The sequence below is a fragment of the Coturnix japonica genome, chromosome 1 (assembly GCF_054131305.1).
Source record: "Coturnix japonica strain WE chromosome 1, WE-NBRP24, whole genome shotgun sequence".
Lineage (NCBI taxonomy): Eukaryota > Metazoa > Chordata > Aves > Galliformes > Phasianidae > Coturnix > Coturnix japonica.
This window is the reverse complement of record NC_140663.1, coordinates 81,047,845-81,075,844: the sequence shown is the minus strand read 5'-3', so window position 1 is coordinate 81,075,844 and position 28,000 is coordinate 81,047,845. Positions and strand designations below refer to the sequence as shown.

The 28,000-nt window shown below is 38.9% G+C and overlaps 1 protein-coding gene across 1 annotated transcript; it reads right to left on the bottom strand.

Moving 5' to 3' along the window:
• Position 1: 1 nt before the first annotated feature.
• Positions 2-27,999, bottom strand: TMPRSS7 (transmembrane serine protease 7). The gene is made up of 18 exons (XM_015878307.3): positions 27,394-27,999; positions 23,228-23,420; positions 22,279-22,409; positions 19,634-19,701; positions 18,419-18,612; positions 17,472-17,510; positions 12,721-12,949; positions 11,827-11,957; positions 10,597-10,709; positions 9,196-9,302; positions 6,635-6,771; positions 5,894-6,001; positions 5,128-5,238; positions 3,918-4,034; positions 2,837-3,014; positions 2,385-2,653; positions 1,243-1,379; positions 2-241 (listed from the first exon to the last, which is right to left on the bottom strand). Exons 1-18 carry the CDS (start codon positions 27,601-27,603, stop codon positions 71-73), a joined length of 2,643 nt encoding a protein of 880 aa, XP_015733793.2. The 5' UTR covers positions 27,604-27,999; the 3' UTR covers positions 2-70.
• Between the last annotated feature and the right edge of the window lies 1 nt (position 28,000).

The following is a 28,000-nucleotide window of genomic DNA, read 5'->3' as shown; positions in this document are numbered from 1 at the left end:
CTTTTAGACAAACATGCTTTTTAATGAAGATATCCAGCACAGGTTTTATTCCAGCTAAATAGTTTTCAAGTTACATGACTGAAGGCACATGTTTGTAAATCCATGGTGCAAGATTTGACACTCTTGTGTAGACACCGGGAAAATTCGGTCTTCCACATCCATAACCCCAGCTAACAATGCCAGTCAAAAACCATTTTCCATCTTCATTGCTTTGACATGACAGTGGTCCACCAGAATCACCCTGGGAAAAAAACATTCAGGTTGGAAGGCATATCAGTAAAGCCACCTGCTACCCAAAGCACGATCATCTTGAATTGTCTCACAAAATTATTGTATATTTAACTCTGAAGATCCATCTTTTATCCTTAACATTTTGAGCTTAGAGAGACAAACATTAAAGCTTCTCTTTAATTATTGGGACAACAAGAAACTGGAGCAGCAGTAATTTTCATGAAACACAAACCCTACAATTCTATCAGCTCTAAAAACTGCCCAACACATTGAGGCATCATTTTTCCTTGTAGAAATATAGCCCCAGGACTTCTGAATTATGCCTTTCACCGATTCTGTCTTGAGTGGACAGAAAAGTGAAGAAACAAGTTCTCCAGTTAATGAAATGAGGTATGATGTCAGCGGTCTCACAACCTGCTAGCAAACAGCAGGTACATGATATTCTACAAAAAATCCTCAGACACTGCTTGCCATGAGAGCCACTGTGGTCATTCATACTTCTATATAGTGAAATCTAGAACATCTTGAAGATACCAAATCACCATTGTAAAACCCAGCAATTTTACCAAGTAAAACAAATGAAAATTCAGAACTCCACATATTTTACAGCACTTCCAGAAATATCACACATTTGAAAGTTTGTATCTAGATGTCTGCATCTCATCTGACAACCCTGTAGTCATACACCAGAGGAAAGGGTCCTGAAAAGAAAAGTGAAGGTAGGTTTTCAGTTTCTTTTACAGCTGAGAGACCTTCTTATGAGAAATACTCTACCTTCACCACACTACTGTGTGCAAATTCTCTGGATCTAGGCTTGCAACTGAAAAGTCACGATCCTATTCATGTCCCCAAAGCAGCAAATCTCTGAGAATACCCAAACTGCAGACTGTTTGATAGCTCTTTTACATAGCTGTGTTTCAGAAAAACAAGGCAACTTGCCAGTCTGTTCTTATGCCTCACCATGCAACAATGGGACAAAATAAACTGTGTGAGTTGTGTTGAAGTACATACTTTGCACCCATCTCTTCTTCCAGACATTAATCCTGCACAAAACATTCTAGCTGTGATAATTCCATACGTGGAATGACACAATGTTTGGTCAATAATTTCTACCTCTGCTTTCTGAAGAACTGCAGCACCTTCATCATCTGGAAAACAAATTGAAAGGAAGATGATTCAACAGAGCTTAACATATTAATCACCTATTGAAAGCAAAGCCAGGAAGTCCAGAAAACAACCACACATATGTTTGAACTCCAGGCTATTCCAGATTCAAATAGCCAACTATCAAAGTAAGAAAAGCTGCTTCTAAGTATCAACGTGATCTTGGCCTTTTAACAACACCAAATACTATGACCTAATCATTAAGGTTGACCCAAAAGCCTTTGATAATATCTTTTGTAAAATACCCCAAGATTTTCTGCTTTGTTCCTTCTTTTACTTTGGAAAGAAAATAGGACTTCATAGAGGTATTTGGACTACGATAAGATAGATTTGCAATCAAAGTTGTCACCACCATGGAGCTTAATCAATGGTACATGCAGCCAGTGTACCATCCCCAAATTCTTTCCCTTGGCTTTTTTCTCTGATACCGGATGGCCACAAAGAGGGACAAAGGATACCAGCATTTTTGCCAAGGTAGAAGCAGCCTGAGACAAGGTGGTGAGAGGACCAGGCCTTCCCCTGACAAGGAGCAGCTCACTGTTATGTAGGGCATCCACTTTGTCAGTGGTGCATCCATTTTGTCACACCACACCCTGAGGATGAGCTGTTGCCTCACAGGTAGGTCAACACCTCAGGACTGTTCAGTCTGCAGAGGCTGAAGGCAGTAAGCTTTAGTTTAATTCCCCTGCAGCAGGCAGCGAAAAATCAATTTAAGCACCTTAAATTGATGCACCTCCCTCCAAGAGTAACAAAGCAGAAAAAATGATGCTGTATGACTCAGAGAAAGCACAACTTCCTTTAAGTTTTAGCTAGCAGGAGCACACAGGTCTTCCAGATCCACAGGAGTGGTAGCCAATTTTCCTGAGCAAATGAAGGTATGTACATACCAGAACCTACTTCCAGAGGGGAGCAAATTGAAAACAGTAGAATTCTGTGCATGCCTCAGAAGCAGAAGCACACAAACCTGCAGCTGAGGATATTAAACTCACCTACTTCCTGCTTTTGGCCCCAACCTGTTATCCAGCACTTGTCACCACTGCGGACTTTGTGCGAGAAAGGAGGCACACAGATTGGCTGAATGACATGACTCATTGTATCGGGCCATGGCTTGCTCAGCTGCAGCAACGCAATGTCGTAGTCATAGTTTCTGCTGTTGTAGTACTCATGGATGATGATCCGTCTCACTGCAGATACAAACTTTGCACGTCCTTGTATTCGCATCCCCAGGTGAGCACGCCACGCTCTGGGGTCAGCCAGCCTGGTTGGAAACAATAACACATGCCAAATCTTCAATAACACGCTCCAAAATGCACAACCTACCCCAGCAGTGGGACAGGAGAAGGAGGGCACACTATCCTTCAGTCCAGTTTAAACTGGAAGAAAAAGGTGTTTCAGGACACTAGCAATATCTGGGACAGAGTTAGGAAGAAAGACTGCTTACTTGCTCCCTTGAAAGCAGTGAGCTGCAGATACAAGCCATTCTTTCGATATCACTGATGCCCCACAGTACGCAGCTCCCACAAAATGGAGGCTGACCTGCCAGGGCCATTCACCTTCCTTAGTGTTTGTACCGCCCACAATCCGAGAGATGAGACTGCCACTCTTGCTGCTGCCACAACCTGCAAGGGGTGTTTCAGGTTATTGTCTGCATCCCATGTGCATTCCTTTAATGAGAGTGCTTCCTACATAGGGTATGAATTAATCACAGAACTGCAAGGGTTGGAAGACACTTCAGGAGACCATCAACTCCAACTCCTCTGCTAAAGCAGGTACTTTACAAAACATTTAAAGTAACATTTGAAGTTCATTTCCTTATCCTGCTTTAATCAGAGAACTCCTTTATTCAATACTTTGCTACCAAAATGAGAGGTGGCACCATGAAAAAGGTACTTGTGTGGGTAAGTTGTTTTTTTTATAGCTCTGCCACAGAAGTTGGCTCCAGTCTATCTTGCATTAGGAATATCAGAGGATCCACTGATTCAACAAGCAGCACAATTAATATCCTGAAACAGACACCCCTTCATCTATTTCTCCTACTATTAATCCTGACCTAAAAGAAGTACTTCTGGTGGTAATTAAGTTCAGTAGCACCTATACACTTACTGCCAGCAAAAACAGTGGAAATGATGTGTTCACATTAATAGCTACGTATGTGTAGTTTGGTCATCTAATACCTCAGAAACCAAGTGGTCCAACAACGTGCACTGCACCCATGTCATTCTTGCAATCTCAGTACACTCCAACTCCAACAGGAACACTTGACTCTGCTGCAGCAGTAATAACACCATTAACCAGCTGGCCAAGTTCATCCCACCTTCTCTGCTCCTTAACCTAGCTGTAATAAGCATTACAGCTGAAACTTTCAATAGCTGTAAACTGCACCTCCCAAAAACACTGCAATCAGTCACCAAGTAGATATAATAAAAACCTCACTGCATGCTGCATGAGTAATACGTACTCTAAAAGAGGAAGAAATAAAGGGCTTTGAATGTTCAAAGTACAAAACAACAGGAAGGACTTACTACAACTGCTTTCATCACTTCCATCAGTACAATCCACAGTCCCATCACATTTTGCATTTTGTTTCTTAATGCATATGTTATTCCTGCACTTAAATGCATGGTTGGTGCAAGGAATACCTGAAATAGTTGTGTGGGAAAAGAAAGATGAATACTGGAATGGCTTTACACATAAACACACATCTGCACAGACAAAATTAATGTATGTAGAGACATGCAGACAGGAGAGAACACAGCAAAAAGCACTTTGGCTAGGATAGCTTAATACAATCTTTAAATAGAAGTTATTCAAGTAAAGCTGTATCTGCACTAGTGCCTGTACTAAGCTGGAGGTGCCTTTGTACACAGATTCCTACTCACCTGTTCCCAGAGGACTGGTGAATATAATTATACTTGCAAAAATATGCCAATAGAGTAAACGCTAGGCAAAGAACAGAAGGCTATCCAGTACTCTGGAGTGGAACCTCCTCTATATCTCAGTATTACATTTAAACAAACAAACGCTGCAGTGGATGCAATCTACTAATTGTATCCAATAATACTGCATTCCCCATTTTTTTCTCGATGCCTTACAATAAGGGATGCTACTCCAAGGAATCTATTTTTCTTCTCAATAGACAGAAATATACTCTGACCATTTACATGGAATGTCAAAGTTCAGCAGCTCATAAACTTTACATCTCTTTTAAAATGTTACTTGCAGCTCTTGCTAGCGGGGCTCCCTTTCACACGCCAATTTATCCATTTATTCTGAGAAGTTAAAGAAATAGAAGACTTTCATTTGCCAGACACACAGCTTCCATAGCATTTGAAAAGCATCGGCCTTATAACTCTGAAAACAGTTCCAAAGAAACAATCCTTATTTCTTGATATTTTACTTATGGTAAAACAAACTCCAGGAAATAATTTGCCAAAGATTTTACTTTAAGGAAATAAAATCTGGGAATTCAATCCCTAGATGAATGTCCCACACCCACTGTAGTTAATGCTCATGTCTCATTTCACTGAAACAGATGTTCATGAGTTCACAATAATTCCACAACAATTTAGATCAATAGCTACTTGTTTACAAGCATAACAGAAAAATGAAAAGAATTATAAAGCCTGTGTTATATTTGCCTTTTAACTCTACAGATACTGCATCTAGTATTCAAATCAGGATGGAGTGAATAATAGAAGAGTATTAAACAAACAACCAAGAGAGAAGCCTTACTGTCAGTGCAGTTCTGCTCATCTTCTCCATTCTCACAATCACTTACTCCATTGCAGACAAGCAAGTTATCCCGTATCACAAAGCTGGAGTTACAGTTCCACTCAGGGACAACTTTAAAACACAAATCAAGTCAGTTACAGAAGCATCATCACGGTACTAACACTATGCTCCTGACCATGTCCAGGTATCACTGCCATAGCTTCACTGCACTCTACCAGGATGAATTTAAGTGCCACATTACATATGGAGAAAACAACAAGCAGAAGACATCAGTAAGCAGCACTAGTTCACATAGTGCCCCAAGTGGAATGGCTTGTGCTCTTTCAACCACAGACATTTATTATCACTCTCATCTACTGTGTCCAACACAATTTGCCATTCCCACATGAAAATAAAATAACTGCTCTTGAAATAGAACAGAACTTCACATTTACCAGCATTTATCAATGAAGAAAAAACCTAAAATACAATCTCTTACAACCATTTTTCCATATTAATTTTTTCCCTCTTGCTTGTCAATAACATACCTTCTTCATTCCTAGGTTTTTTATTTCATAAAATTCTCAAGAGACCAAATGATGGCCTGAACCTGGACAAATAAAGTTGGAAACATCCTTCTTTCTTTCATTCTCCTAAAAGAAGTTTCAGCTTTTTTTTTTTTTTTTTTTTTTTTTTTTTTTTTTTTTTTTTTTTAATCTGCCTCATAAGACCAGAGGATACATTCAGTGGGTTTTCTAGTCCAGATCTCTGGTAAGTGAATACAAACCACAGAAGAGTTCATCACTTTCGTCGAAGCAGTTGTTTACCCCATCACAGCGCTGCATCTGCTGGATGCATAAGCCAGTAGAACACTTGAAATATCCGGGTGGACATGCTGGAGGTTTAAAAAAAAAAAAAAAAGAAACAAAACAAAAAAGAAAAAACTGCAAAAATTTCTACTTGCACACTAATTAGAACAAGCAGTTGGTTATTCAGCAAACTGCGTTCATTACCTAGCATTCTTTGTGGTAACAGGAAGATTGCAAACAGAACTTTGGCGATGAAAACAAGGAAAGCAGACTTCAACTGACTGACATTCATCATAAAATGAATCAAAGTGGATGATCTCACATTACGCCAAGTTTTACTTAATATAAAGGAAATAGCAAGCAGAGCTACTGGTGCGGGTAGAATGAAACGTGAGGCTTCAGGAGTTTGCCAGGATTACTTCATGTGCATGCTCTGGCCACGCAGAAAGCTTTATGGACTATATAGGAGAGAATACACTGTATGTACACAGGAAACCAAAGCATGCTGCACACGCTCACAAACCTTAGCCACATAGCCTTGACAAGCTAGAAAAGACTCTTGGTTTGCTGGTTACTTAGCTTAGTAAGATTAGCAGTGAGAAGTTAATATCAACACAGTTACCAGCGTAAACATAATTAAGTCTGACCAAACATGATAAGTTCTACTTTATAGGGCTAAAATGCAAAGATGGGTTGGAAGAGGTGAAAATTGGCCTTACGCTGGCTGATGTTATAGCTGCCATACTCCACCAGAAGGGGCTTCTCTGACACCTTTGAACTGCACTGAAGCTCAATGTTAACAGAAGAGCTTGCAACGTGGAAGACTGTTTGGTGATCAACATAGAAACCACAGTACCTAAAAGGGATCAATAGATTTCTAGAGCCACCTTCACAACAAAACTGCCTTAAAAACAATTTAAACATCACTGAAATTCAACAATACATATTTTTAAAAGGAAGATGTTTGTATAGTTGTAATTACAATGTGAATGGATAACCAGAGGATATGTAAGGAAAAGATTCGCCAGTGCTGAAGCTTTCAGTCAAGATGGGTGCTCACCAATGTTGAGGCTTACCACAAGAACTCCACAAAGGAACAATCTCCAGAAAGAGATGCTACCTTAGTGGTGGTCAGCCCTTAAATGGGATCTAGGAGAGGTGGAATCAAGCTCCACCCCTTTCAGAAGCACAGCTGAATTACCTTCACCTGTGCTCCCGCAGCTGACGCATCATTTACCTCAGATGGTTAATCAGAGGTTCAGGCTGTGATTAATAGTTTCCCATACAATGTTGCTGGATGAAAATTTGAAAACTGGATACAATTTTACATGTGGTAAAACTGACAATTAACTACTTAGGCTGCGCTACAAGTAGAGATAAACTCCTTTTCCTCTGTCTGAACAACAACAAAACACACCAAATACAACACTTACAAGAAAACCATGTGGCTTTAGATCTCCTGTCAAGAAAAGTACTTATTAGTCTAAATAGATAGAAAAACAAAAGCATCTGTAATAATTCTTAGCACATTTAGCATATACATTTTCTTGACAGCAGTGAAAAGTCACATACTACATTTAAAATGAACTTGAACACAAAATGAGTTATTTTGTTTTTAAATAGACTGATACAGTATTATCCAGAGGTGATTTTTTTCTACTGTTTATGTTTGCAACACCAAAGGGATAGCTGAGAATGGAGGGAAACTATTGCATTTCTTCATAGCAGCACTTCATGCCAATGAATGCAGGGCAATCTCTCTGTCAATAAGAATTTCAGCTAAAGCACTTTGTTAGCTGCAACTTCTGGAACTAGGCAAAGCAATGTATTTTGTATACCCTCTGGAAGAACGACAAGGACTGAGTGCAGCTATGTAGTTCTTGTCTCTGGTTACATGAAGCTGGCTCTAGAGGTAAGAAGAAACTTCATCTGCACCATTGAAGACCAGGCTGGAGGTGGCTCTGGGCAGCCCAGTCTAGTGGTTGGTGACTTTGCCTGTGGCAGGGGCGTTAAAACTGGATGATCATTATGGTCCTTTTCAACCCAGCCCATTATATGATTCTATTATCTTCATAATTCCATTCTTTATTTATATTTATGTTTTAAGCTACCATTTCAGGGAGCTGAAGAATTGGTGTTGGGCATGCACTGTTTTGTAGTTCTTCAAAACTAACCCCTGAATACATTTCTGAGAGTCATACTGTGACATTTGATTCTGTGGAATGTTTAATGAATAGGCTTACTTGAAAGTGGGTCTTTCATGGAGAAAATTCTTGTAATATGAACTCATCATCAGATTTTGCCTTTATTTAATCCACCTCTCAGCAATCTAAAATTTCAGTTTCTTCCACTTATGTCATAAAGAAGACCAAGAAAAACCTACTACAAATACACCCCGTGTTGTCTGCCTTCACCAGCTTTTTTCATGCCTGTGTCATTGGACTGCCAATTCCCATTAAGATACAGTGTCAGTAGCTTCAGGCAAACTGAATCGTTTCTATAGAAGTACAATGTGGTATCAAAGAATAAGGAAATGTTTCTTCCTCTACTTGTAGTTTTACTAATTAGTTCAGAAATTCACCATCAAGTCTGATCTTACTGATGTTTCCATTTGAACATATATATATATGTATGTATATATATATATACACACACACACACACATATATATTTTTAATTAGAATTCAGCCTTGCCTTCTCATTCATTGACCTAAATGTGATTTTAAAAATCGTAGAAGAAATAGGTGCAAAACAGCAATATTTATGTAAATAAAAAGCATTTTAAAATGGCATACCCAGGCAGACACCTCTGCAGTTTCTCTTTCAAAAGCCAGTGACTGGAACAAGGAAGGAGTTTGTTTCCAATAAGCTCATTGTAGTGCCTTTCACCGATAAGCCAACTAAGTTTGGCATCCTCGTGAGCAATCATGGAGTTTAGTTACACTTAAAAAGCTTTCTACACACTTTATTCAGTCACCCTAGACTTACATCAGGGTTTACTGGACACCTATCTTCAGCTGCACTTCTCATTTCTTTCTCTCCAGTGAAAACCAAGGGCTTTTATTTTCAGCTTTCTGGAGCTTTTCATTCAATTATTCTTTAATTTTTTTAAACACACTAGTTATGAAGGTTCAGTTACATCATCAACCATAGCGATAAAGAATCGTAAGAAACACAAGCAAAGTGTTGCTGTCTTTGTGTTAACTCTCAAAGTGAACCACAGTAGTGATTAACAACGTTTCTTTTGGTAGTGTTTAATAATGCATGCAGAAGTACTTACATGTGCTCATTAATTTTCCACCATCCTCGCTCACAGCCTTTAATATTTTTCTCACTGATGGTATAGTTATGAAACTTCAGAGCTATACCGAGGTTCTTCTGTGGAGTCTGTTGTGAGTAAGAAGGTCAGTGCAAGCCAGCTTCCTTTTCCTTTTGTGAACGTAGTTCATGATAGCCTTTAGACCGATCTCAGCAATTATGGTGCCAAGCACTGTGAGCTGTGCTGACTTTCCTGACTCAACAGCCAGCACCTGAGACACCTGATGGCTATTAGTCCCCAGTCAAAGCAAAGGCTGGCAAAGGGCCACCACAGCTGCAGGCTTTCTTCCCCTCTAGCCAACAGCCCTTTCATCTTCAAAAAGCCACTGTCCATAGATAGAAGGCAGCTTTTGTGTCACGATCAAAGCATTCAAATGCATCCAGATTTACTTGTGCAGGGACAGACAGCCACAATGGATTGTTAGCAAAGACACTGCACCTGTGCCACCTTTGAAATGCTAGTAATTTCGACAATAACATGGTAGACTTTTCTAGCAGCTGTTCAGCCAAGGACTTGCTAATATTACAAAAAATATTTTAAGCCTATAAGTATCAGAAGAGCTAATTGTAACTTCCTTTGTTAAAAGAAAAAGAACTTTTTAAGAAACACTGCTGCCTCTTGCAAAAGCAAGGGCTGAGCCACAACAAGAATCAAGAAATGAGGACTTTTTTTCTCCTTTCTTATAGAAAATGCATAATGTGGAAAATTTCAACATTGAACTACAGGGAAAATAAACTGTTTTGAGAAAAAAATACAGACAACTCCCAAGACTTATGTTGGCAAACTTCAGAAGTCCAGGCTGAAGTTTAGCAAAAAGGTCATCATCCAAATTTTCTAGAGGAGGAAAAAGCAGCAGATCTTAGCTAGCTGGACATCATTCAAACTGGTAAAATTCCACATGGGTAACTAGCAGCTGAAGTAGGAAGATGGGCGGAGTAGAACACTTTTTATCCATTGTCCTGTTCTTTACAGAAGGAAAACCTGTGATTCCAAACAAGTACCAGAAAATTTCCCCAAAATATCAATTTTGCAGTCTGTTTTATTTTCACAATTTGGACATCTAATCCTTCTACAAGAGAGGATGTACTAATACATTTTATCCATGACTTGAAAAACACCACCCCTTTACTGAGAAGGAGGGCAATGTTTTAAAGAAAGAACAAGCCATCAAAGCCATCCAGAAATGCAAAAAGAGCTAAGCCAGAACATAAGTTTATGCTTTTGAAGGTCAACAAAGAAGACTGATTAAAATAAACTGTGATTTTTGGAAGTTGAACTACCAAAAATAACTAATGTTTGCCATAGTCAATCTCAGAGTTATTGTAATACATTAACATGACTTGACTGTGAAGGGCGTGTTACCTGGAAGTTCCAAGCACAAAGGCATTTTGGAGGGTAATAGCTTGGGTAATAAGGACTTGTGATTCTCCCTTCATAGCCAATTTTCTCTTTTGTCACTATGGCTTTTCCACACCCTAGAGAAAAAAGAAAAATTAGAGGAGGCAAAAGATGGCAAACTGTCTATTTCCCACAAAGCTATTTAGTCAGCTACTCATTCAAGTCTTATAAATATTTCACCGTAAAACTGGACAGCTTAGGAATTCTCTCTACCTGGTTTCAGGTTGTCATAAATTACCCTTTCCAGTGTTGCATACAGGTAAGGGTTGCAAACTGTATAAATTCTTGCTGAGCTTCTGCTTGATGAGAGGCACATGCCACAGAGGAAGCTCATACTGCCCTGCTGGATACTCTAAGGTTGTCAGAAATGACTGCAAGCTTTAGCTCAGAGGTTTGGGAATGACAAAGTGTTTTTTCATTCTTTAAAGAGAGCCCTTTACTGGGATGTTGACTTGTATCTTAGCTCAGTGGACCAGGAGAAAACACTGTGAAGCATTATCAGCCTCCTGGAAGCCAAAACGTATTTTTAATAATATATCAATGCATTTAGACAGTTTAAAAGCAAACAAAACCAAACAAGTAACAACATACCCTGAACATAAAGTTACTTATGATGCAAAATTAATCATGTGCTTCTATGATGGTATTTCAGTGATTAATCACTCTCACCACTGAAAGTAAACAGCGCCTTTTTGAGCAGCTTAATTGCAGCTTCATTTCCTCTTTTGGACTGCGTTATACTTTTGTCTTTGTGCTACGAGGGTGAGGTTCCTTATACTGATTGTGATTATGGCCGATTTTTTCAAATTTAAATCAATAAAAGGCAGAAAAGAGTCGCAATGAACAAACACAACCAGCTCCCTTGTGTTATTGAGGAAGCTGAGACCAACAATCAAATGCAGTCAGAGCTACTGAAGCTTTTCTTTCTCAAATTCTCAGCGCTGAGGTCCTAACACCTTTAACATTATCACTGAGTCCCAAACCAGGAGAAAGGCCTGAACACTGCCACATCTGGAATAACAACTCCACCTACTGGTACACTGCAGCTCTGACCTACTAAATTCAGTCAGTGCTGGTTCAGCTTTCTACACTCTTATTTTGCGTAGACTGCTAATGTGAGCAGCTGATAGCCACTTATGGTTTTTAGGTAGAAAGAATACAATAAATACATTTCCAGACACATAACAAACTCACTTTCTTGCGTAATGACCTCAAAATAGCCGTGGAATCCCTTCTGTTCCTTTTTGTGTGCTGCCTTAAACATTACCAGCATGAGATTATTTGTGGACACAAGTGACACCAAGGAATCAGCTGGTTCGCAAGCTCTAAGGGGGGGAAGAAAGGAGTGATTTGTATCAATAACACGTTGTTCCCACTATGTGTTTTTCTCCGCTGCAGCACTTATGTACTTTGAAACTTAGTTAAATAATAATAATAAACCCATGTATTTAAATACAGAAGTGCCTCTAATTAGAGCAGTGCAATGTGTCCTTGAATGCCTTCAGGTATGGAGCATCCACAAACTCTCTGGGCAGGCTGTGCCAGTGCCTTATCACCCTTAAAGTTTCTTCCTAACATCTAACATAAATACTCTTTTAGTTTAAAGCCTCTTGTCCTATCGCTATCACACTGTGTAAAAACCTGGTCCTGCTCCTGCTTATAAGCTCCCTTCAAATACTGCAAGGCCCCAGTGAGGTCTCTCTGGAGCCTTCTCCAAGCTAAACAAGCACAACTTATGTGGAAGACAAGTTCTCTTACAGGAGGAAACTATGACATTTTCTTCCAGTTTTCATCTGTTTCCCACTGATAAAAAGAAAATTCCACCCATTAATGCATGAACTTTTCATATTTCATTATGCACGTGCACTCTATTTAAAAACATAAAGAAGAATCTGAAGAATATGTAACAGTTTCTTTAACTTTTCTACTTCTTTACAGGGATTTGAAAAAATAAAAAATAAAGTATTTTTGCTATTGTGTGCATAGAGATCAGAGTATTTTAAACAAAGCAAATAATAATAATAATAATAATATGACAAATCTTCAGAAAAGCTTTTTGATGAATTCTCAGCGAGAACATATACTCACCGATACAGTATCTTATGTTTGATTGGCATCAAAGAGTCATAAATAGTCAGTGAGTCAGTGATGCAGTTATCTGCTTCAATCTGAAGGGATACTACTGACAGACGAATAAGATGACCCACTAATGCTATCAGTTTAAGATAGCAGATTGTTCCCCCAGAGGCAGCACGGATATCCAGAGGAAAATGCTCATGTAGACGATCAGCATGCAGATCATACATACAGTTTGTTCCTGCGGAAACATCACATTTTCAACACTGGAAACCTGCTCAAAACCAACACTTAAATCCATGCAGAGTACAAAAACTTGAACTAAAGCAATATAAGAATGTTTGCATACCAAACAGGAAAACAAAATCTATGCCACTCACTGTTCTTATTCAATTTAAAAGTCTGTGATCAAGGGGAAGTCTATTCATAAAGCTAAAGAGCATAGCAAACATATAGATGTAAATAATGTAAATAAATGTAAATAAATAGCTGTAAGGGTACTGGTACAAAAGCTCTGACATTTTGTGCAGCACATGTTCGCAGTTAACAAAGATCTGTGGACCTCCAAAGGATAAATAACAAGCAATTATTCCCTAGGAAATGTTCAGATTCACCTATTAATACAGGTTGGAAGTGATTCTAGAAATTCTCTTGTTTAGCCTCCTGTGCAAAGTAGAGCCAAAATGAATTCAGACTAGCATTTTGTAATGTCAAGTTCTGAAAACATTTGCAGTATTGGAAGTCACTGTTAAAAAATAAGTGCTGTAAAAAATCGCCAACACAACTTTGCCAACACAATCTATTTTTATTAAAATTAAAATTTAACAAATTACCAAAAAGTTATCCTACTTGCATACAGTTTTCAAATGAAGCTGAACAAAGCTTCAAATCAAATATACTGAGTTCTTTGTTTCCATTAAATACAGAAGTTCCCATTCAGCAAAATGTTTAGGGATTTTTTTGTTTGGTCATAGCTAGAACTCTTAATGTAGCACTTTGAAAGGTGAGAAGGAGCAAACAAGCAAATTAGGGAAAATAAAACTCAGTCGATATTTGCATGAATCTCTACCTTCTAAGGAGACAAGTATCTGAAATAGTTACAGTAGTAGAACTAGTAGCACTGTGGAAAATTAGCCCTAACTCATCAACTCAGATGGAATGCTGGTACCTCAATCACTAGTTGTTCAAGGCAGGAAGAGACAGGCCTTGCCCAGCTTTCACTTCTAAACCATAATCTTGAAACTAATGCAATAAATGCTCAGTCACATGCCATTTGCATTCAATTACAGTTATAGCTATTTTAAGCTCTGGTTGAACTATCGTCTTTCCTTCTTTTATCTCTTTCCAGTAATTGTTGTGGGTTTGGGGTTTTTTTTGGTTGTTTTTTGTTGTTTTTTTTTTTAATAGTAGCTCTTTCTGCATATTTTCTCACCCCTAACACAGCCAGTTTTAAATCAACAGAAATTCCTTACAATTCTATTACTATCGTTATTGCTACGAAGTGAATTACAATGTAACTAGCTCACTGCTGGTAAAGAGCATGATGCATAGAACTCAGAGCATGCCCTGGAGCTAGAAGTAATCATAGAGTCATTAAACCATAGAATGGCTTGAAATGGAAGGAACCTTAAAGACCATTCACTTCCACCACCCTGCCATGGGTAAGGCTTCCAGGCAATGGATCTGGTTGCCCAGGGCCACAACCTACATGGCTTTGAATGCTTCCAAGGATGGGGTAACCACAGCTTCTCTGTGCAGCCTGTGCCTCACTACCCTCTATATGAAAAATATCCACTTAACATTTAAACTAGATCTCCCATTTTTAGTTTAAAAGCATTCTTCCTTGTCCTACCACTGCCTTCCCATGTAAAAAGTTGATATTCCTCCTAAGCTCCCTTCAAGCACTGGAAGGCCCCAGAGAGGTCTCCCTACACTTTCTCTACTCCAGACTGAACAATCCCAGCTACCTGAACATTCCTTCATAGGAGAGATTCTCTTGCTCTTTGATCATCTTTGTGGCCTCCTTTGGACCTGCTCCAACTGCTTCATGCCTTTCTTGTGCTGAAAGCCCCAGACCTGGACGCAGTATTCCAACTAGGGCCTCAGAAGCATAATATTGAGGGAAAAAAATCTCCTTCTTCCTGCTGGCCACCCCTCTTTTGATGCAGCCCAGGACACAGACAGCCTTTCAGGCTGCAGGCACACACTGTTGGCTTTTCCTCAAGCTTCTCATCCACCAGGATGCCCAAGTCCTTCTCCACAGGGCTGCTTCAGTAAGTTCTTCTCCCTGACTGTACACATACTTGCTATTGCCTTGGCCAAGCACAACACCTTGCACTTGGCCTTGTTGAACCCCATTAGGTTCATATAGGTCTACTTCTCAAGGTCCCTCTGGATGGCATCCCTCCCTTCTGTTGTATCAACAGCACCACTCAGGCTGAGAATGCACTTAATCCCACTTCCATCTCTTCACCATATTCTACAGACCTAAACAGACATAAACAAGGGAACCCAGCAAATGAAACTGCACCAATATGTGATTTTCTGAACTGTCATAGCAATTCATGTTCTGCAACTTCACTGATATGAGCACTACTCACAGATTACAGTCATCATCTGTGACCGACAGCACAGTAAATCTTTGAAAGATGTTTAGAACATGGCGGGTCACCCCTATCTCATTCTATGAAAGACAACAGGTTAAACCTAAAATAAATAGATAAATGACATTTTCAAAACTATTCCTCTACCCTGGAACACTGAACTGGAAAATGAAATTGCTTTGCAAGTGAGCACCAAGATATTTGTTATGTAATTAAAAATGCCCATAAAGAGACGTGCCAAGGAAATATTACAATATATTGTGAGATTTTGAATTTGAACTACTAAAAAAGGATTTATTTTTGTCACAGTTAGTTGCAGGACTGACTGTAATGCACTAACATGACTCGACTGTGAAAAGCAAAACAAACAAGAGACCATCAGATGCTACATTTTTCATAGCAGAAAATCTACTATGAGATTTTTTTATGGGATAACTGGGAAGACTAATATCATCAGACAAGGTGCAATGAAACTATCTTAAACAAATGCAAATTTCCAGCTATTTGTGTTCAGGAAAGTATCTGGAAGTATTAAGAAAAAGGATACTAAGAAAAAATAGTCTGTGGGATTGTGTTGTTTGGAGAGACCATCTTAGAAGGCAACAATACAATTTAAGTAGGTTGCTCTGAAAGTAACATTACCTATTTATCTCCCTGGAAACTACAACAGATACAAAGAGTGCAATAACACTATCTGGTAGAGAAAATTCTCAGCTACAAAACACTGTTTTTCAACATAGTCACCACCATTACCTGTGCATTTTTACCAGTGATGAATAAGAGCCTGCATGATGAACGTGTACACATCTGCAGAGGTGACCCACTGTCACCAGATGTATCACCTATTTCTTCACTGTGCTCACACCCACTGTTTGCTCTCCAGTAACATCAGGTAGCATTGATGAATGTCAGTGGGTGCCATTTTTTTCAAATGGAGGAATTCAACGACTGTACGGTGACAGTAACGTAAAGATAGTAGGAAGTACCCAAAAGGTTATTTACAGGAAAAACTCAACCGTATGGAAGCCTTCAGTCTGCTGGGAAACACTGAGGCAATCTCTACCAAGGAGCAATCTCAAAGAGATGGAAGGAGGGGGGGGGGGGGGGTTGGAGCTTGATGATCCTTGAGATCCCTTCCAACCCAAGCCATTCTATGATTCTATGATTCCATGACTGATTCCATTTTGTCAGACTGCCCCTCTGCTGCCATCTGTTACATGGCAACAAAATGTAAGAGAACACTGACAGGAAGGTTCAACATCTATTGCCATGCCACCAACATCTTCCTCTGACATCGTGGGCCAGTAAAACAAAATAGGAAGCATTACTTTCAGAGCAGGCCTTATACAAGTTAATCTCTCTCAAAACAAAAACAAACAAACAAACAAACAAACAACAACAACAACAAAACATAGATATGGAGGGGAATAAAGACATTGGAAGAGTGTGATTTGACAACAAAAAGAATAAGCCTGTGTCAAGATGCCAGAGATATCAGCAAGCCCCTGTCTGACTGACAGCGCTTAAACCAAAGACTTAGCAGGTAGCTCAAAGTTGGTTAGTATATTAATGCTTAGCCTAGCAGCATTTTTTTCTAAGTATCTACTCCATGTGCTAATGAACAGAGCTGTGATGTACTTTTGAATTGTGCTTGTCTGCTTGTAAAGTCTCTGCATACCAGGAAAGAATCTCACAGTTTAAAACACTAAATCAGACAGGAATATAAACAGTGTCTCCCATTACCCTGGCTAAATAGAACTGCTTGGACTAACTTCTGCTGGGGAATTCATCTAAAAGAAAAACGCATCATTAAGCTTGGAGAAAAGGGAATAAGAAGGATAAAAGATAGACAAAAACTCTGTTATTATTCAGGGTAAAAGCCAATAAGCAGATTTAAATTCAGTACTGCCCAGATTAGAACGGGTTTATATTCTTTTCAGCATAGAGTAAATGGAAAACAACTAAGTTTATTCCCCACCATGACACTGATATAAAGTTTAACAGTCAAAATCAAGGCAGAATCAAATGCAAATCTCTTAGGAATGCCAAGGCTGAATATGACCCTTTTAAATTAATACGGAGCAGTAACTTTGAGTTTTAAGACATGAATTAGAACTCATTCTCTACCTCTGCCAGAAAGCTGCCAAAATGGTGAATTACCTGTTCCCGTTGTCGACCAGTAATCTGACCGAAGACCTGCTGCACAGAAGAAAGGTCATGTGAGTCTTCTCATTTGCACAAAACCCAGAATTTCTAATCCTAGCACTAAGCACATAGAATGAAACAGCTGTCTCAACAAGGGAAACTGCCCTAGCCCACCCCATCTCTGTAAATCCTGCAAGTTGATTTGGAAGCATCAGTCATGTCTGCAGACAGAACCTCAGTGCCTGAGGAATGAAGGGACCGCATCTCAATTAAGCAGTCCAATTCAGTTGAAGGTTTGAGGCATAGGTACCTAGGAAGTGATTTCCTCACCCTTGGTCTCAAAGTATTTTTCAGCTTTCAACTGGGGAGGTTTATTCACATAAAGCTTGATCTGTCCTTTGTTCACAGAGACAAAAACCTTAACCTATTTTGTAAGTAATTACATTAAACAGGGTCTTGAAGCCTTCCCTGCCAATTTTTTTTCCTAAACAGGAATGGCATAACATATAGAAGTTGTTTAATGAATAGGTAGCTTTATAATATATATGTATACTGTTTATTTATTTAACTCTAATCAAGATGTGATAAGAATCTCTTTTCAGTGGAGTAGGTTGAAGTTTGATCCTTGCATGAAAAGAGACCCATAATCTTTTGATACTTTCTAAGTCACAGCCTAAGCCAAATCTAAGTTGGCTGCAAAGTGTCAGGCTTAGCTCCAGAATAAAAACATAAGCACTCCAAGTACAGGAAGGGTTGCTTCAGAGACCAAGCTATTTCGCACCTTAATTTGACTTCCAATCTTTTCTTTTCTACACCATCAGCCCCATCCTCTTCCCCCCCCCCCCATAAGAAGCATAGGATAGAGATGTTGGTATGTTTATAGAATCTGCAACTCCAAGGGGAAAAACTTATTTATTAAAAAAGTATTTCCTTCAAGGACAGGGTCATGTGCTGATACTAACCACTTAGTACGATGGAGTCCATGTCAACTGCAAGGCCCTGAAGAGTTCCCACTGAGGTCCTGTTAACAATGCTTGTCTGAATAGAATCCTTTAAAATGGCAGCCACACAGTCCTCACACAGTGCTTGGCCTTTCGCCTGCGGTACCACAAACACGATCCAGAAGTGAATAAGAAGGCCTCCATTATTGTTGTTACTGAAATAAGAAGGTCCTACAGATTACTATCACCTTGAACGTTCTCTGAAGACTAGACTCTTAACACAAGCTTCTTTTGAACAACATGGTTCATTTACAAATTGTCATGTTGGTTTGAATCAATAAATGTATTTTCTTTCCTGAAGAAAGGAGCCCCAAAATGCATGCCTTATGCCTAGCTGAGGATCTTCACTAGGATGATTTCCTGGCTTTCATAATTTGCCAAGAACGTCTTAACTACTTGAGTTAGAGCCAGGTTACCCCCTAAAAATCATAACAGAAATGGTACAATTGCCATCTCCAGGAATGCAGAACTCTGCATCTCAGTGCATGTCTCCCTGTACTGAGTACCGTAGTGCGCAAGGACCAATTTCTAGACTACTTAGGTAATACTTCAGATGCTGAATATGGTCACATCAATCTTTGCTCATCAGATGAGATGATGATTCCTTAAATCAAACATAAGGCAGAAACTCCTATTCCAAGACTGTGCTTAGTTCATGAGGATTGAGATGCTTAATCCTTTCACATCAATTGCACATTTAATACTGAAGTAAACATACTCGATTGCAGCACAGAGGTTTTTCCTTTTTCCCATGCAAAGACATCTGTCAGTACAAAATAATTTAATATCAATAACATCTACAAAATACATCAAATTTTGTAAATAATATAGCACTTTGTAACAGCATGTTAGATGATGTTAGCACTGGCTAAACATCATGGTATCAATGACCTATTAGATGAAGTATCACCATAATTCTTCAGGGATGTTATTTCAGTGTAACTTAAATTAATCTTAAACTTCCATTTACCCTGCAGAAAACAAAGAGTTGAAATGACTTTAGTTTGCCCTTGCTTGCGTGAAAGGAATTGGTGCAGGTTACACATGTATTTTGCTATCAGTACAAATGATAACCAGAATGATTAATTCACAGCAACCAAAACCAGGCTTCTCTTGTAGGCTCATTATATTACATATTATCCAGCAGTAATATGAATGCTTTAACCACAGTCTTACCTGACTTCTGTAACAGTAGACTGCTTATAAAATTTGGAGAAAGAAGAGGTAGTGTAAACCAAGTTCATCTGAAAGAGAAAGTATTAAGTTGATAAAGATATAGCATTTCAACAAAATCAGACATACCTAGAGATGTTCTAGGCCTAGATTTTCCCAGGAACATCCTCTTTTTCACCAAGAATAAAAAAATCAGCACATGTATCCAGACATACAGCAACAGACATGGACAGATATTGGCCCTGCAATGCACTGATAATGAGTCCCGTGTTAACAAGAACATCATATCTTCTGTACAAGGCCAGCTGATGTGTACAGTAAACACTTTTCCCTAATAAATGAGTTTTGAAAAGGGTGCACTTTCTTTGCTCTGAAAATTCCAAACACAAAGTCCTCCTCTCTCCAAGGGGCCTCTGAAAATAATCTAGTCCAACCCACCTACTCAAAACAGCATCAACAACAGCTCAGGGGCACAGCTAGTTGATGTTATATCCCCAAGAATGGAGACTCTGGACCACCTGAACACCTTCACCAGAAAACCCTGTTTATTGTTTGGTTGTTCTGTTCCTCATCCCAATATTAATGGGGAATTTCTTGCATTCTCATTCAGTTTGTGCCTGTATTTTCTTTATTAGCAGCTTAGCATTAACATATTTCTTTCCAATATACAGTACAATATACATGGAGAAGGAAAAACTGCCACTTCATCCTGTGGGACTGCCACTGGGGAAAGTAAACTCCCAAATCTACCAGTTCTTTAGCTAAGAGTGTGTTATGCCATGTTACTTCAGTCCTCTCATTGAAGGAGTCACACTGCTAACACCAGCAGGTGGCATGTACCTCAAGCTGTTCAGAGCCTGTATTGTAGTTTAATCGTTAACATTAATACCCAAGGGACTGGAATATTGATTCTTTTGATGTAAAGCCTGTGAACTCACATTAATGTTATTTCCTAACTTTTGGTGTTTGACACAAGAAAACTGAATAATTCTTTTACAGTCCTAAATAAAATACGTGGAGCTCAGACTTTCTCCAAATTAGGCTATAAGGGATTTTATTCACTACTGTTACTATCAAAGGGGAAACAATTCTATCTTGAGGAGTCCTTTAGCTGCTGTTCTGGGGATCTCATATCCATGAATCATAAACAAAGGAGTTTCAATAACTAAAAGCAAACACAAACCTCACAAACTCAAATCCTCTGCCTCCTTACCAGTCAGGTAACAAGGTGCACTGTATCAGCAGTGCAAAATTCTATCAGTGATTTCAAGCAAAGTTTAGAGACAAGAAATGATTTCCAAGTTACATTCAAGTAGAAGGTGGTGACGCTGCCAGTTCACCCTCTTATCTGCCACCTCCCTCTGATAATCCAGGACAAGAGCAAGACATAGGGCCCAGTGTAGGTTGGATCTGCTCCCTTGTGAGTGGGGAAGGCAATACCTGCATGGCCCCATCTTTGGAGCACTTCAGGAGGCACAGACATGCAGGACAAGAAAACTAGCTTCCTTTCAAGTCTTTCGTGAGAGCTTTCAGGGGGAAAAATGTCATCATTCTTATCAAAGATAGAGCACTGCCCACACTACAATTCTTCATAGGCAAATTTGCTTGTAATTGAGATGCACACTTCTCCTTTCCAGCAGTAAAGCTGTCCTAACTATATGCCTACAACACTGAGACTCCTTCTGCTGTGACTGACGTAAGGCTTTTGGGAAGAATATTGGTCTTTAGAATACCTGGTATCAGAAGGAAATGTAAATGTAAATGTGTACTAGAGTTCGAGTGTAATTGTAGATGCTCTAAGGCAGAAGACTGGCAGCAGATACCAATTTGAATGCAAAAGACCTCATCAATGTCTTGAAAGTGGCAATTAAGTTTTGAAGGGTTTGTGTAGAGTTCTGTTCATAGACTCAGATTTGTGGGGGACAATATGTAAAACTTTTAGTAAATGTAAATGTCAAACAGACCTCTCCAAAGTTTAGTTTGACAATAACAAGCTAAAAGCAGCCAGTTCCTTCCTGCGTTCAGACAGCCACCTTTGCAGTCTTCTGAGGGAGGGAAAAAAAAGAAGAAAAAAAAATAAAACAGAGAGAAAGAGAGAGAGGAGAGAAAGAGAGAGAGGAGAGAAAGAGAGAGAGGAGAGAGAGAGGAGAGAAAGAGAGAGAGGAGAGAAAGAGAGAGAGGAGAGAAAGAGAGAGAGGAGAGAAAGAGAGAGAGGAGAGAAAGAGAGAGAGGAGAGAAAGAGAGAGAGGAGAGAAAGAGAGAGAGGAGAGAAAGAGAGAGAGGAGAGAAAGAGAGAGAGGAGAGAAAGAGAGAGAGGAGAGAAAGAGAGAGAGGAGAGAGAGAGAGAGAGAGAGAGAGAGAGAGAGAGAGAGAGAGAGAGAGAGGAGAGAGAGAGAGAGAGAGAGAGAGAGAGAGAGAGAGAGAGAGAGAGAGAGAGAGAGAGAGAGAGAGAGAGAGAGAGAGAGAGAGAGAGAGAGAGAGAGAGAGAGAGAGAGAGAGAGAGAGAGAGAGAGAGAGGAGAGAGAGAGAGGAGAGAGAGAGAGAAACAGAATACCACAGAAGACTCAATGGCACCTGAAATTCGCACCTCCTGTTTACAGCTCTAGTTCTTGCTACTTGTTGCTAGCCAAGCAGCCCACTCATCTTACCACATGCTGGATGTTCTGTGCCATGGAGAGAAATTCTTTTGACTCCTTCTGCCTATATTCAGGGAGAAACTCTATGTTGGCAACACGGAACAACCCAACGAAGTACAATGCATCTTTGTTTTCTGCCTGAACTGCAAGAAACAAAGAAAAAAACCTCTTGTTATTTTTAAAGTAACACATAAATGCTAAACCAAGTTCATCCATTCAGCCTTACAGTGGAGAGAACTACCAAATCAACTCTAAATTATCATGGCCAGGTGATTTAGATGAGTACTATGATATGAAGGTTAATTAAGAACCTGTTTAGTGCGTACAAGATACAATGGTATGAATGAACAAGCATAATGAAGGCAATGTCAACATCCACATCCTGGGGTGTACTTAAGGAACCTTAGGCAATATTAGTGCCAAGGCTTTCACTGTCCACATTAAGCAAAAAGGCAAAACACCACAGGAACTATAATTTCTTTCCTTGACCTGTCTAGTGTTTTTACAGATCATGAAAAAAAGTAGTTACTTTCTATATTTTCCTCCTTCATTAAGTCTGTTCTGCATAAGGAAAAGATTTACCTAGCCTCCAGCAGGCCAAGAAAGACAGTGGAAGTCACAATTTATGAGGAATCAAGTTATCAGAACTATATGCCCAATTAGCTAGCACACATAACAATTAGCTAGCATATAAGAAATGCTTCATGTAATCCTTGATAAAACACAAAGCACAATATATAAACCAATAGCTGTGAATTTACAAAAATAACAGCAGGCAACCATATGAAGTTCTAACAAAGATATTCAAAATTCTTCCATGTCCCATTTAAATAAGATTCATGAGGGTTTGTTTGTTTGTTCAGTTCTTTAAGGAAAAGCCTTCAAGACAAGGGAGATCCTACAAACAACTGAAGATGTTATTAGCAACATTTGAAAGAGGCCCGAGCTTTCAGCAACTCACCAATGAAGAGCCACAGTAAAGTCCAGGTTACAACTCCTAAAACAAATAAAATGAGGGTAAAAAGAATTATTTGGTTTTGAAAATTCCACAGCATCTTTTCTTTTTTCCTCAGCTTCCCATGTTTTTTCCTCGCCAGAATCCTCTTTACCAACTTGTCTTCTGTAGACACCATTTGGACTGAGATGTTGGCTACCTAAAATAAGGTGAGAGACAACAAGCAAACGTAAAAGCATTTGACTAATAAAAAGCTAGAACAGAAACCCACACTCAATCATCTGTTACTGCACATACAAAACAATTATTAATGCAGCAGCACTTTAAACTGTAGCCAGAAAGCAAGGTACTTTTTTTCCAGCCAATTGCAGAAGGCATGTAAAAACACAATGGGCACCAGGATAACAGCTTACTATGTGGTAGGAATCCAAAATTAACCATCTGAACAAATGTTTGTATCTTGTGCATCTCCTATTAGTGTAAATTAACCCTCTTTTTTCTAAAGAGCTGGCAAACAGGCACATGTTTAGTCATTTGTTCCTCCCTTTGCATGAAATAGAATGGAAGTGTTAGTGAGGCGTTCAGATAGTCTGTCCTTTTCCCGGTACTATGCTCCTCATTTCCCTGCTAAGGAACCAGGAGACAGGTGCATGCATGCACACTATCCTTGCTTCCTCCCAAGCCTATGATCAAAGCATCACTGCTCTTCCAAAAATAAAGCACACTTTCTTCTCAGACCATGGCTACTCCTATAGTAATGTACTCAGCTTCCTTTCAGGATGAAGAATCATGGGTTTGGGCAGTCTCTTCCTGTGTATCCAGCTCCCGTTAAAAAATTCTCCCCAGTGGACAGGAAGAAACAATCAAATTCTTGTTGGGATAGAACCTAGACAAGGTTAGTACCTGGATTTGCAGCCCCTTAAAAGATTATTTTGAACTACATTCCCAGTTGTCCTAAACTATTCAGAATATCTCCTGACTGTCTTAACTCAGTTTGAAAGACTAGTATGTTACCATATCTTCATTTACAGGAGCAGTTTCTATTCCCTACGTTATTTATTCATCATTTTGTCTGTTCTTCAGATGAAAATGCTTGAGGGAGTACCTGGTACAAACAGATTCTCCATGCAAAAAAATCGATGCATGTAAGCATACAAATACCGTCTATCAGTTGGTACATGCACAGCAAGAGCTGTCAGGGATCCATGGGATTTCATAAAATTCCTGTATGGAGAGCTCCTGTGATAGTCAAATATTTCCTAGCAGCATCAGGTGAAGGTTCAGCTATCTTTCCATGTTGACTCATTGTCTCATCCGCACAGAGATTAGTTGGCAAGTTCCTGGGCCATTCAAAGCTTTAATAACTGAGTGCATTGGGTGTGAAGATAGACAAGGCCATGATGCCTAGCTAAATCTAAAATTATAACTACAGAAAAACATTTGCTTTTCATATCACAACTATAAGTTACATAATATTGCCACATAATAGGGAAGATTCAAGAAACATCTCACAAATATGTTGGTGCTTGCTTGTGAGAGGGAGGCAGTCATGAGGATGCCTTGGAAAGCTGTGGGATCTCCTTGAGCAAGGTGCTAACATACTCCTGTCAAAAGTCAGTAGAAAGAGCTTTTTGTGGGAAGACTTGTATAAAGTACATAAAAGATTTTGGGTCAAAAAGACCTGCTTCAAGATTTCATGAATACAAGGATGAACTTCACCACTTAAAAATTTAAGGAAAAAGCTCATTTTAGATTCAGTCTTTTGGAACATCTTAATTTTCATGACCGTTTCAAAGTGCATTTCCCTCACTCTTCAGACAATTTTATGCTACATGTGGGCTGGGACATACTCAGAATCATCTCCCAGCTATTCAAAAGAGGAACCTCTTGTCACAACCCATTGTCAAGCATCACACTGTTTGCTCAGGTGCATGTAGGCTACCTCTACTGAGGTACAGACTACTCAAGTACATAGGAGAGCTCACAGCCACAACAGAACAGATACACATATCTCAGCACAAGCCTTGTCTGATGGAAACTGAGCTGTTCCCTGTGCTGAATAGGCCTCCATATCTCTGCAGGGCTATCAGGAGTAGATAGGGAGGAGACAGACTGCAACAAGCTTCCAGACTACTTGCCATCATTTAATTCTTAGAGGACTCTTGAAAGATAGAATATGTGGTGTATTGTGGAATAAAAAAAATGTAGACACAAGGCTCATTCTTCAACATTACCAATTGTACTTGAGGAATTACCTATCCAAGAACTGCCCACCAAATTATCAACATCGGTTGCTATGTTAATTCATTGCTTACAGAGATGCTGATAAGCTGGAACGACAACAGAGAATTGCCACTAATAGGTGAGAGCTACAGCTTGTATTGTATTGGGAAAATCTGAGAGCTGCAAGAAAAATCAGTGTGAGCTATGCTAGTCATATATTTCCCTGTCTAAAGTGGGTTACAGAGAACATACAGCCACACTTCTTTCTATGAAGCACAATGAAGAGACAGCTGCAACAGTCACCTACGGAAGCAAGGGAAATTCCATTTGAACACATGAAAAATACAGGATTTTGCCCTAAAGGCTGCACACCTGAGCCATCCCTAGAGTTCTTCAAAACTCAGAGGGACTAGGCCCCAGAAATCTGTTCTGCTTTGCTCTGTTTGAAAATAGCACTTGGTAGATCACCTTCAGAAGTATTCACCCTCCTGTATTTGTCTGATTCTCTGGCATTATGCCCTAGCAATACTTTAGATGAGAGAGCTCTGTATATCCAAACAGACAGAAGCAAAGACCCATCATGACAAATATCCTGCCAGGCCCACAGTTAAACACAACAGCTAGCCACCTTTGATTGCAGAGTTGAGAATGTACGAAAGAGAGTTAAAGACATTAATAAATTTAATACTGGAATAATTAGACTCAGTAGTACACTTCACAAGTTGTTCATACAAAATGTGAAAAAACTTAACTGAAAGAGTCCTGACCTATATCTTCGGTCTAGGATAATACCAGTACTTATTTTCTATGTTCTCTAAAAGAACAAAATTTGCCTGTTGTATTTGTAAGGCCTTATTGAGCACAATTTAACATAAGGATCAAGAACAATTTGCTTGGTTGTTTGTTTTGAGCTTTGTTCTTTCCTGTAAACTTCACTTATACTCTCAGGGTAACTTAAGACAGCTCAACAATGTTTAGGATCTGAAATTTGAGTCATTTTATAGATCAACTGGTACACTTGCTGCTTTAATCATTTCCTCCAATAAAAATTTATATCCAAATCTTGACATTTCATTCTTGTTCATATCTGTAGACCTAACCAGGCAGATTTATTTCTTAGGAGAAAAAAACAAACAAACAAACAAAGAGAGATCTCTGTCAAGGATCAATAGAAATTACATGGGGCTGATGTCACTGGAATATGAGTACACACTGGGAACAGTGTATTATGTCTTCATTGCATCTACTGCAATGGTAATCTTATTTTTTAAAAAGTTGTACTTCACGTGTCAAGGCTGTTTCTGTTTCAAAATTCAGAGCAGTATTGAATGCTGTGCTCTACATTTTAAATATTTCCCTAAGTTAAATTAGTTTATCACAAACAGTTTGTAGCAAGGAAGACAGAAGCAAAGTTCAGCTGTTGCCTTCCCTGAATAGGGATCACAATTATTAATTTATTTCTTTGTTGCTGCAGTTTACTTTCTGTATTCTACAAGTGTTTTCTGGCTAAAATTGCAATTTGACTATCACTAAATTATTTATCCGCTTCTTTGTTGTGTGTTAATGTTCATGCAGTAATCCTATTCTGTATCACTTCAGGGGAAAAAAAAACAACCAAAAACAAAACCCACAAACACTTCACCTACTCCAGTGTTGACTTTCTTGTCTAGAAATAGATTTCATTCTGGAAAAACATGCTGCCATGTTACTAATATAAGCTTTTCACATTGTTACTTGAACAATCTCATTATTTCAGTTGTCTGAAAATACATGTAATTAACAATTGGAAGGCAAACAAATATACATGGACTTTTACAGATCAAGCTATAAAATGTAAAGATATAAGAAATCTTGGAATGTGAAGGTTAGTACTTGAGAATTAGATCATAACAGATCTAATAGTGTCAAGAAGTATATGAAACAAAGAATGTTTAATTCAACCTACTTACACTTAGGTCATCTTCAGGCTTCGCTACTGGGTGATCAATTCTTTCATCCATTCCAGCAAAATTAATTTTATTGCTTGTCTCAGCTAAGAAAGCCTTGCACTTTTTCCCCAAGCGCTGCTCCTCCTTCTGAAGCTGAAGACAGCTAACAGCAATGACCAGAACCAAAAGAGGCATCAATTTACTTTGATGAGTTTCCAGTTGTAATCTCATCTGCCCTGTTGCTCATTTGTGAATATTAGAAGGATGCTATCAAGTAACTTTAGACATCAAAGTCAGTCTGAATATAACAGGCTTTTCATAGTCTTTTTTCTTAAAGCTGAAATAGATTCCAGCTTGTTAACACATCAAATCAGAGTGCTGAAATCGATGCATCATAAAATCTATTGAAATCAGTTGCCATGAACAAGAAAAAAAAAAGATACCAAATAAAATGTAAATGAAAGAAAAATTAAGCAAGTACAAAGAAGGAAAAAAAAATGTAAGCACCTCAAGTAAAGAGCGCTTCAAGTAGCAAATGACCATTGTGAACAAAAATAGAATTCAACACATTGAATTTCATAAAGTACCTTTTGAAGGTTCAAATTTAATTACTTTATAGTAGCCTAGA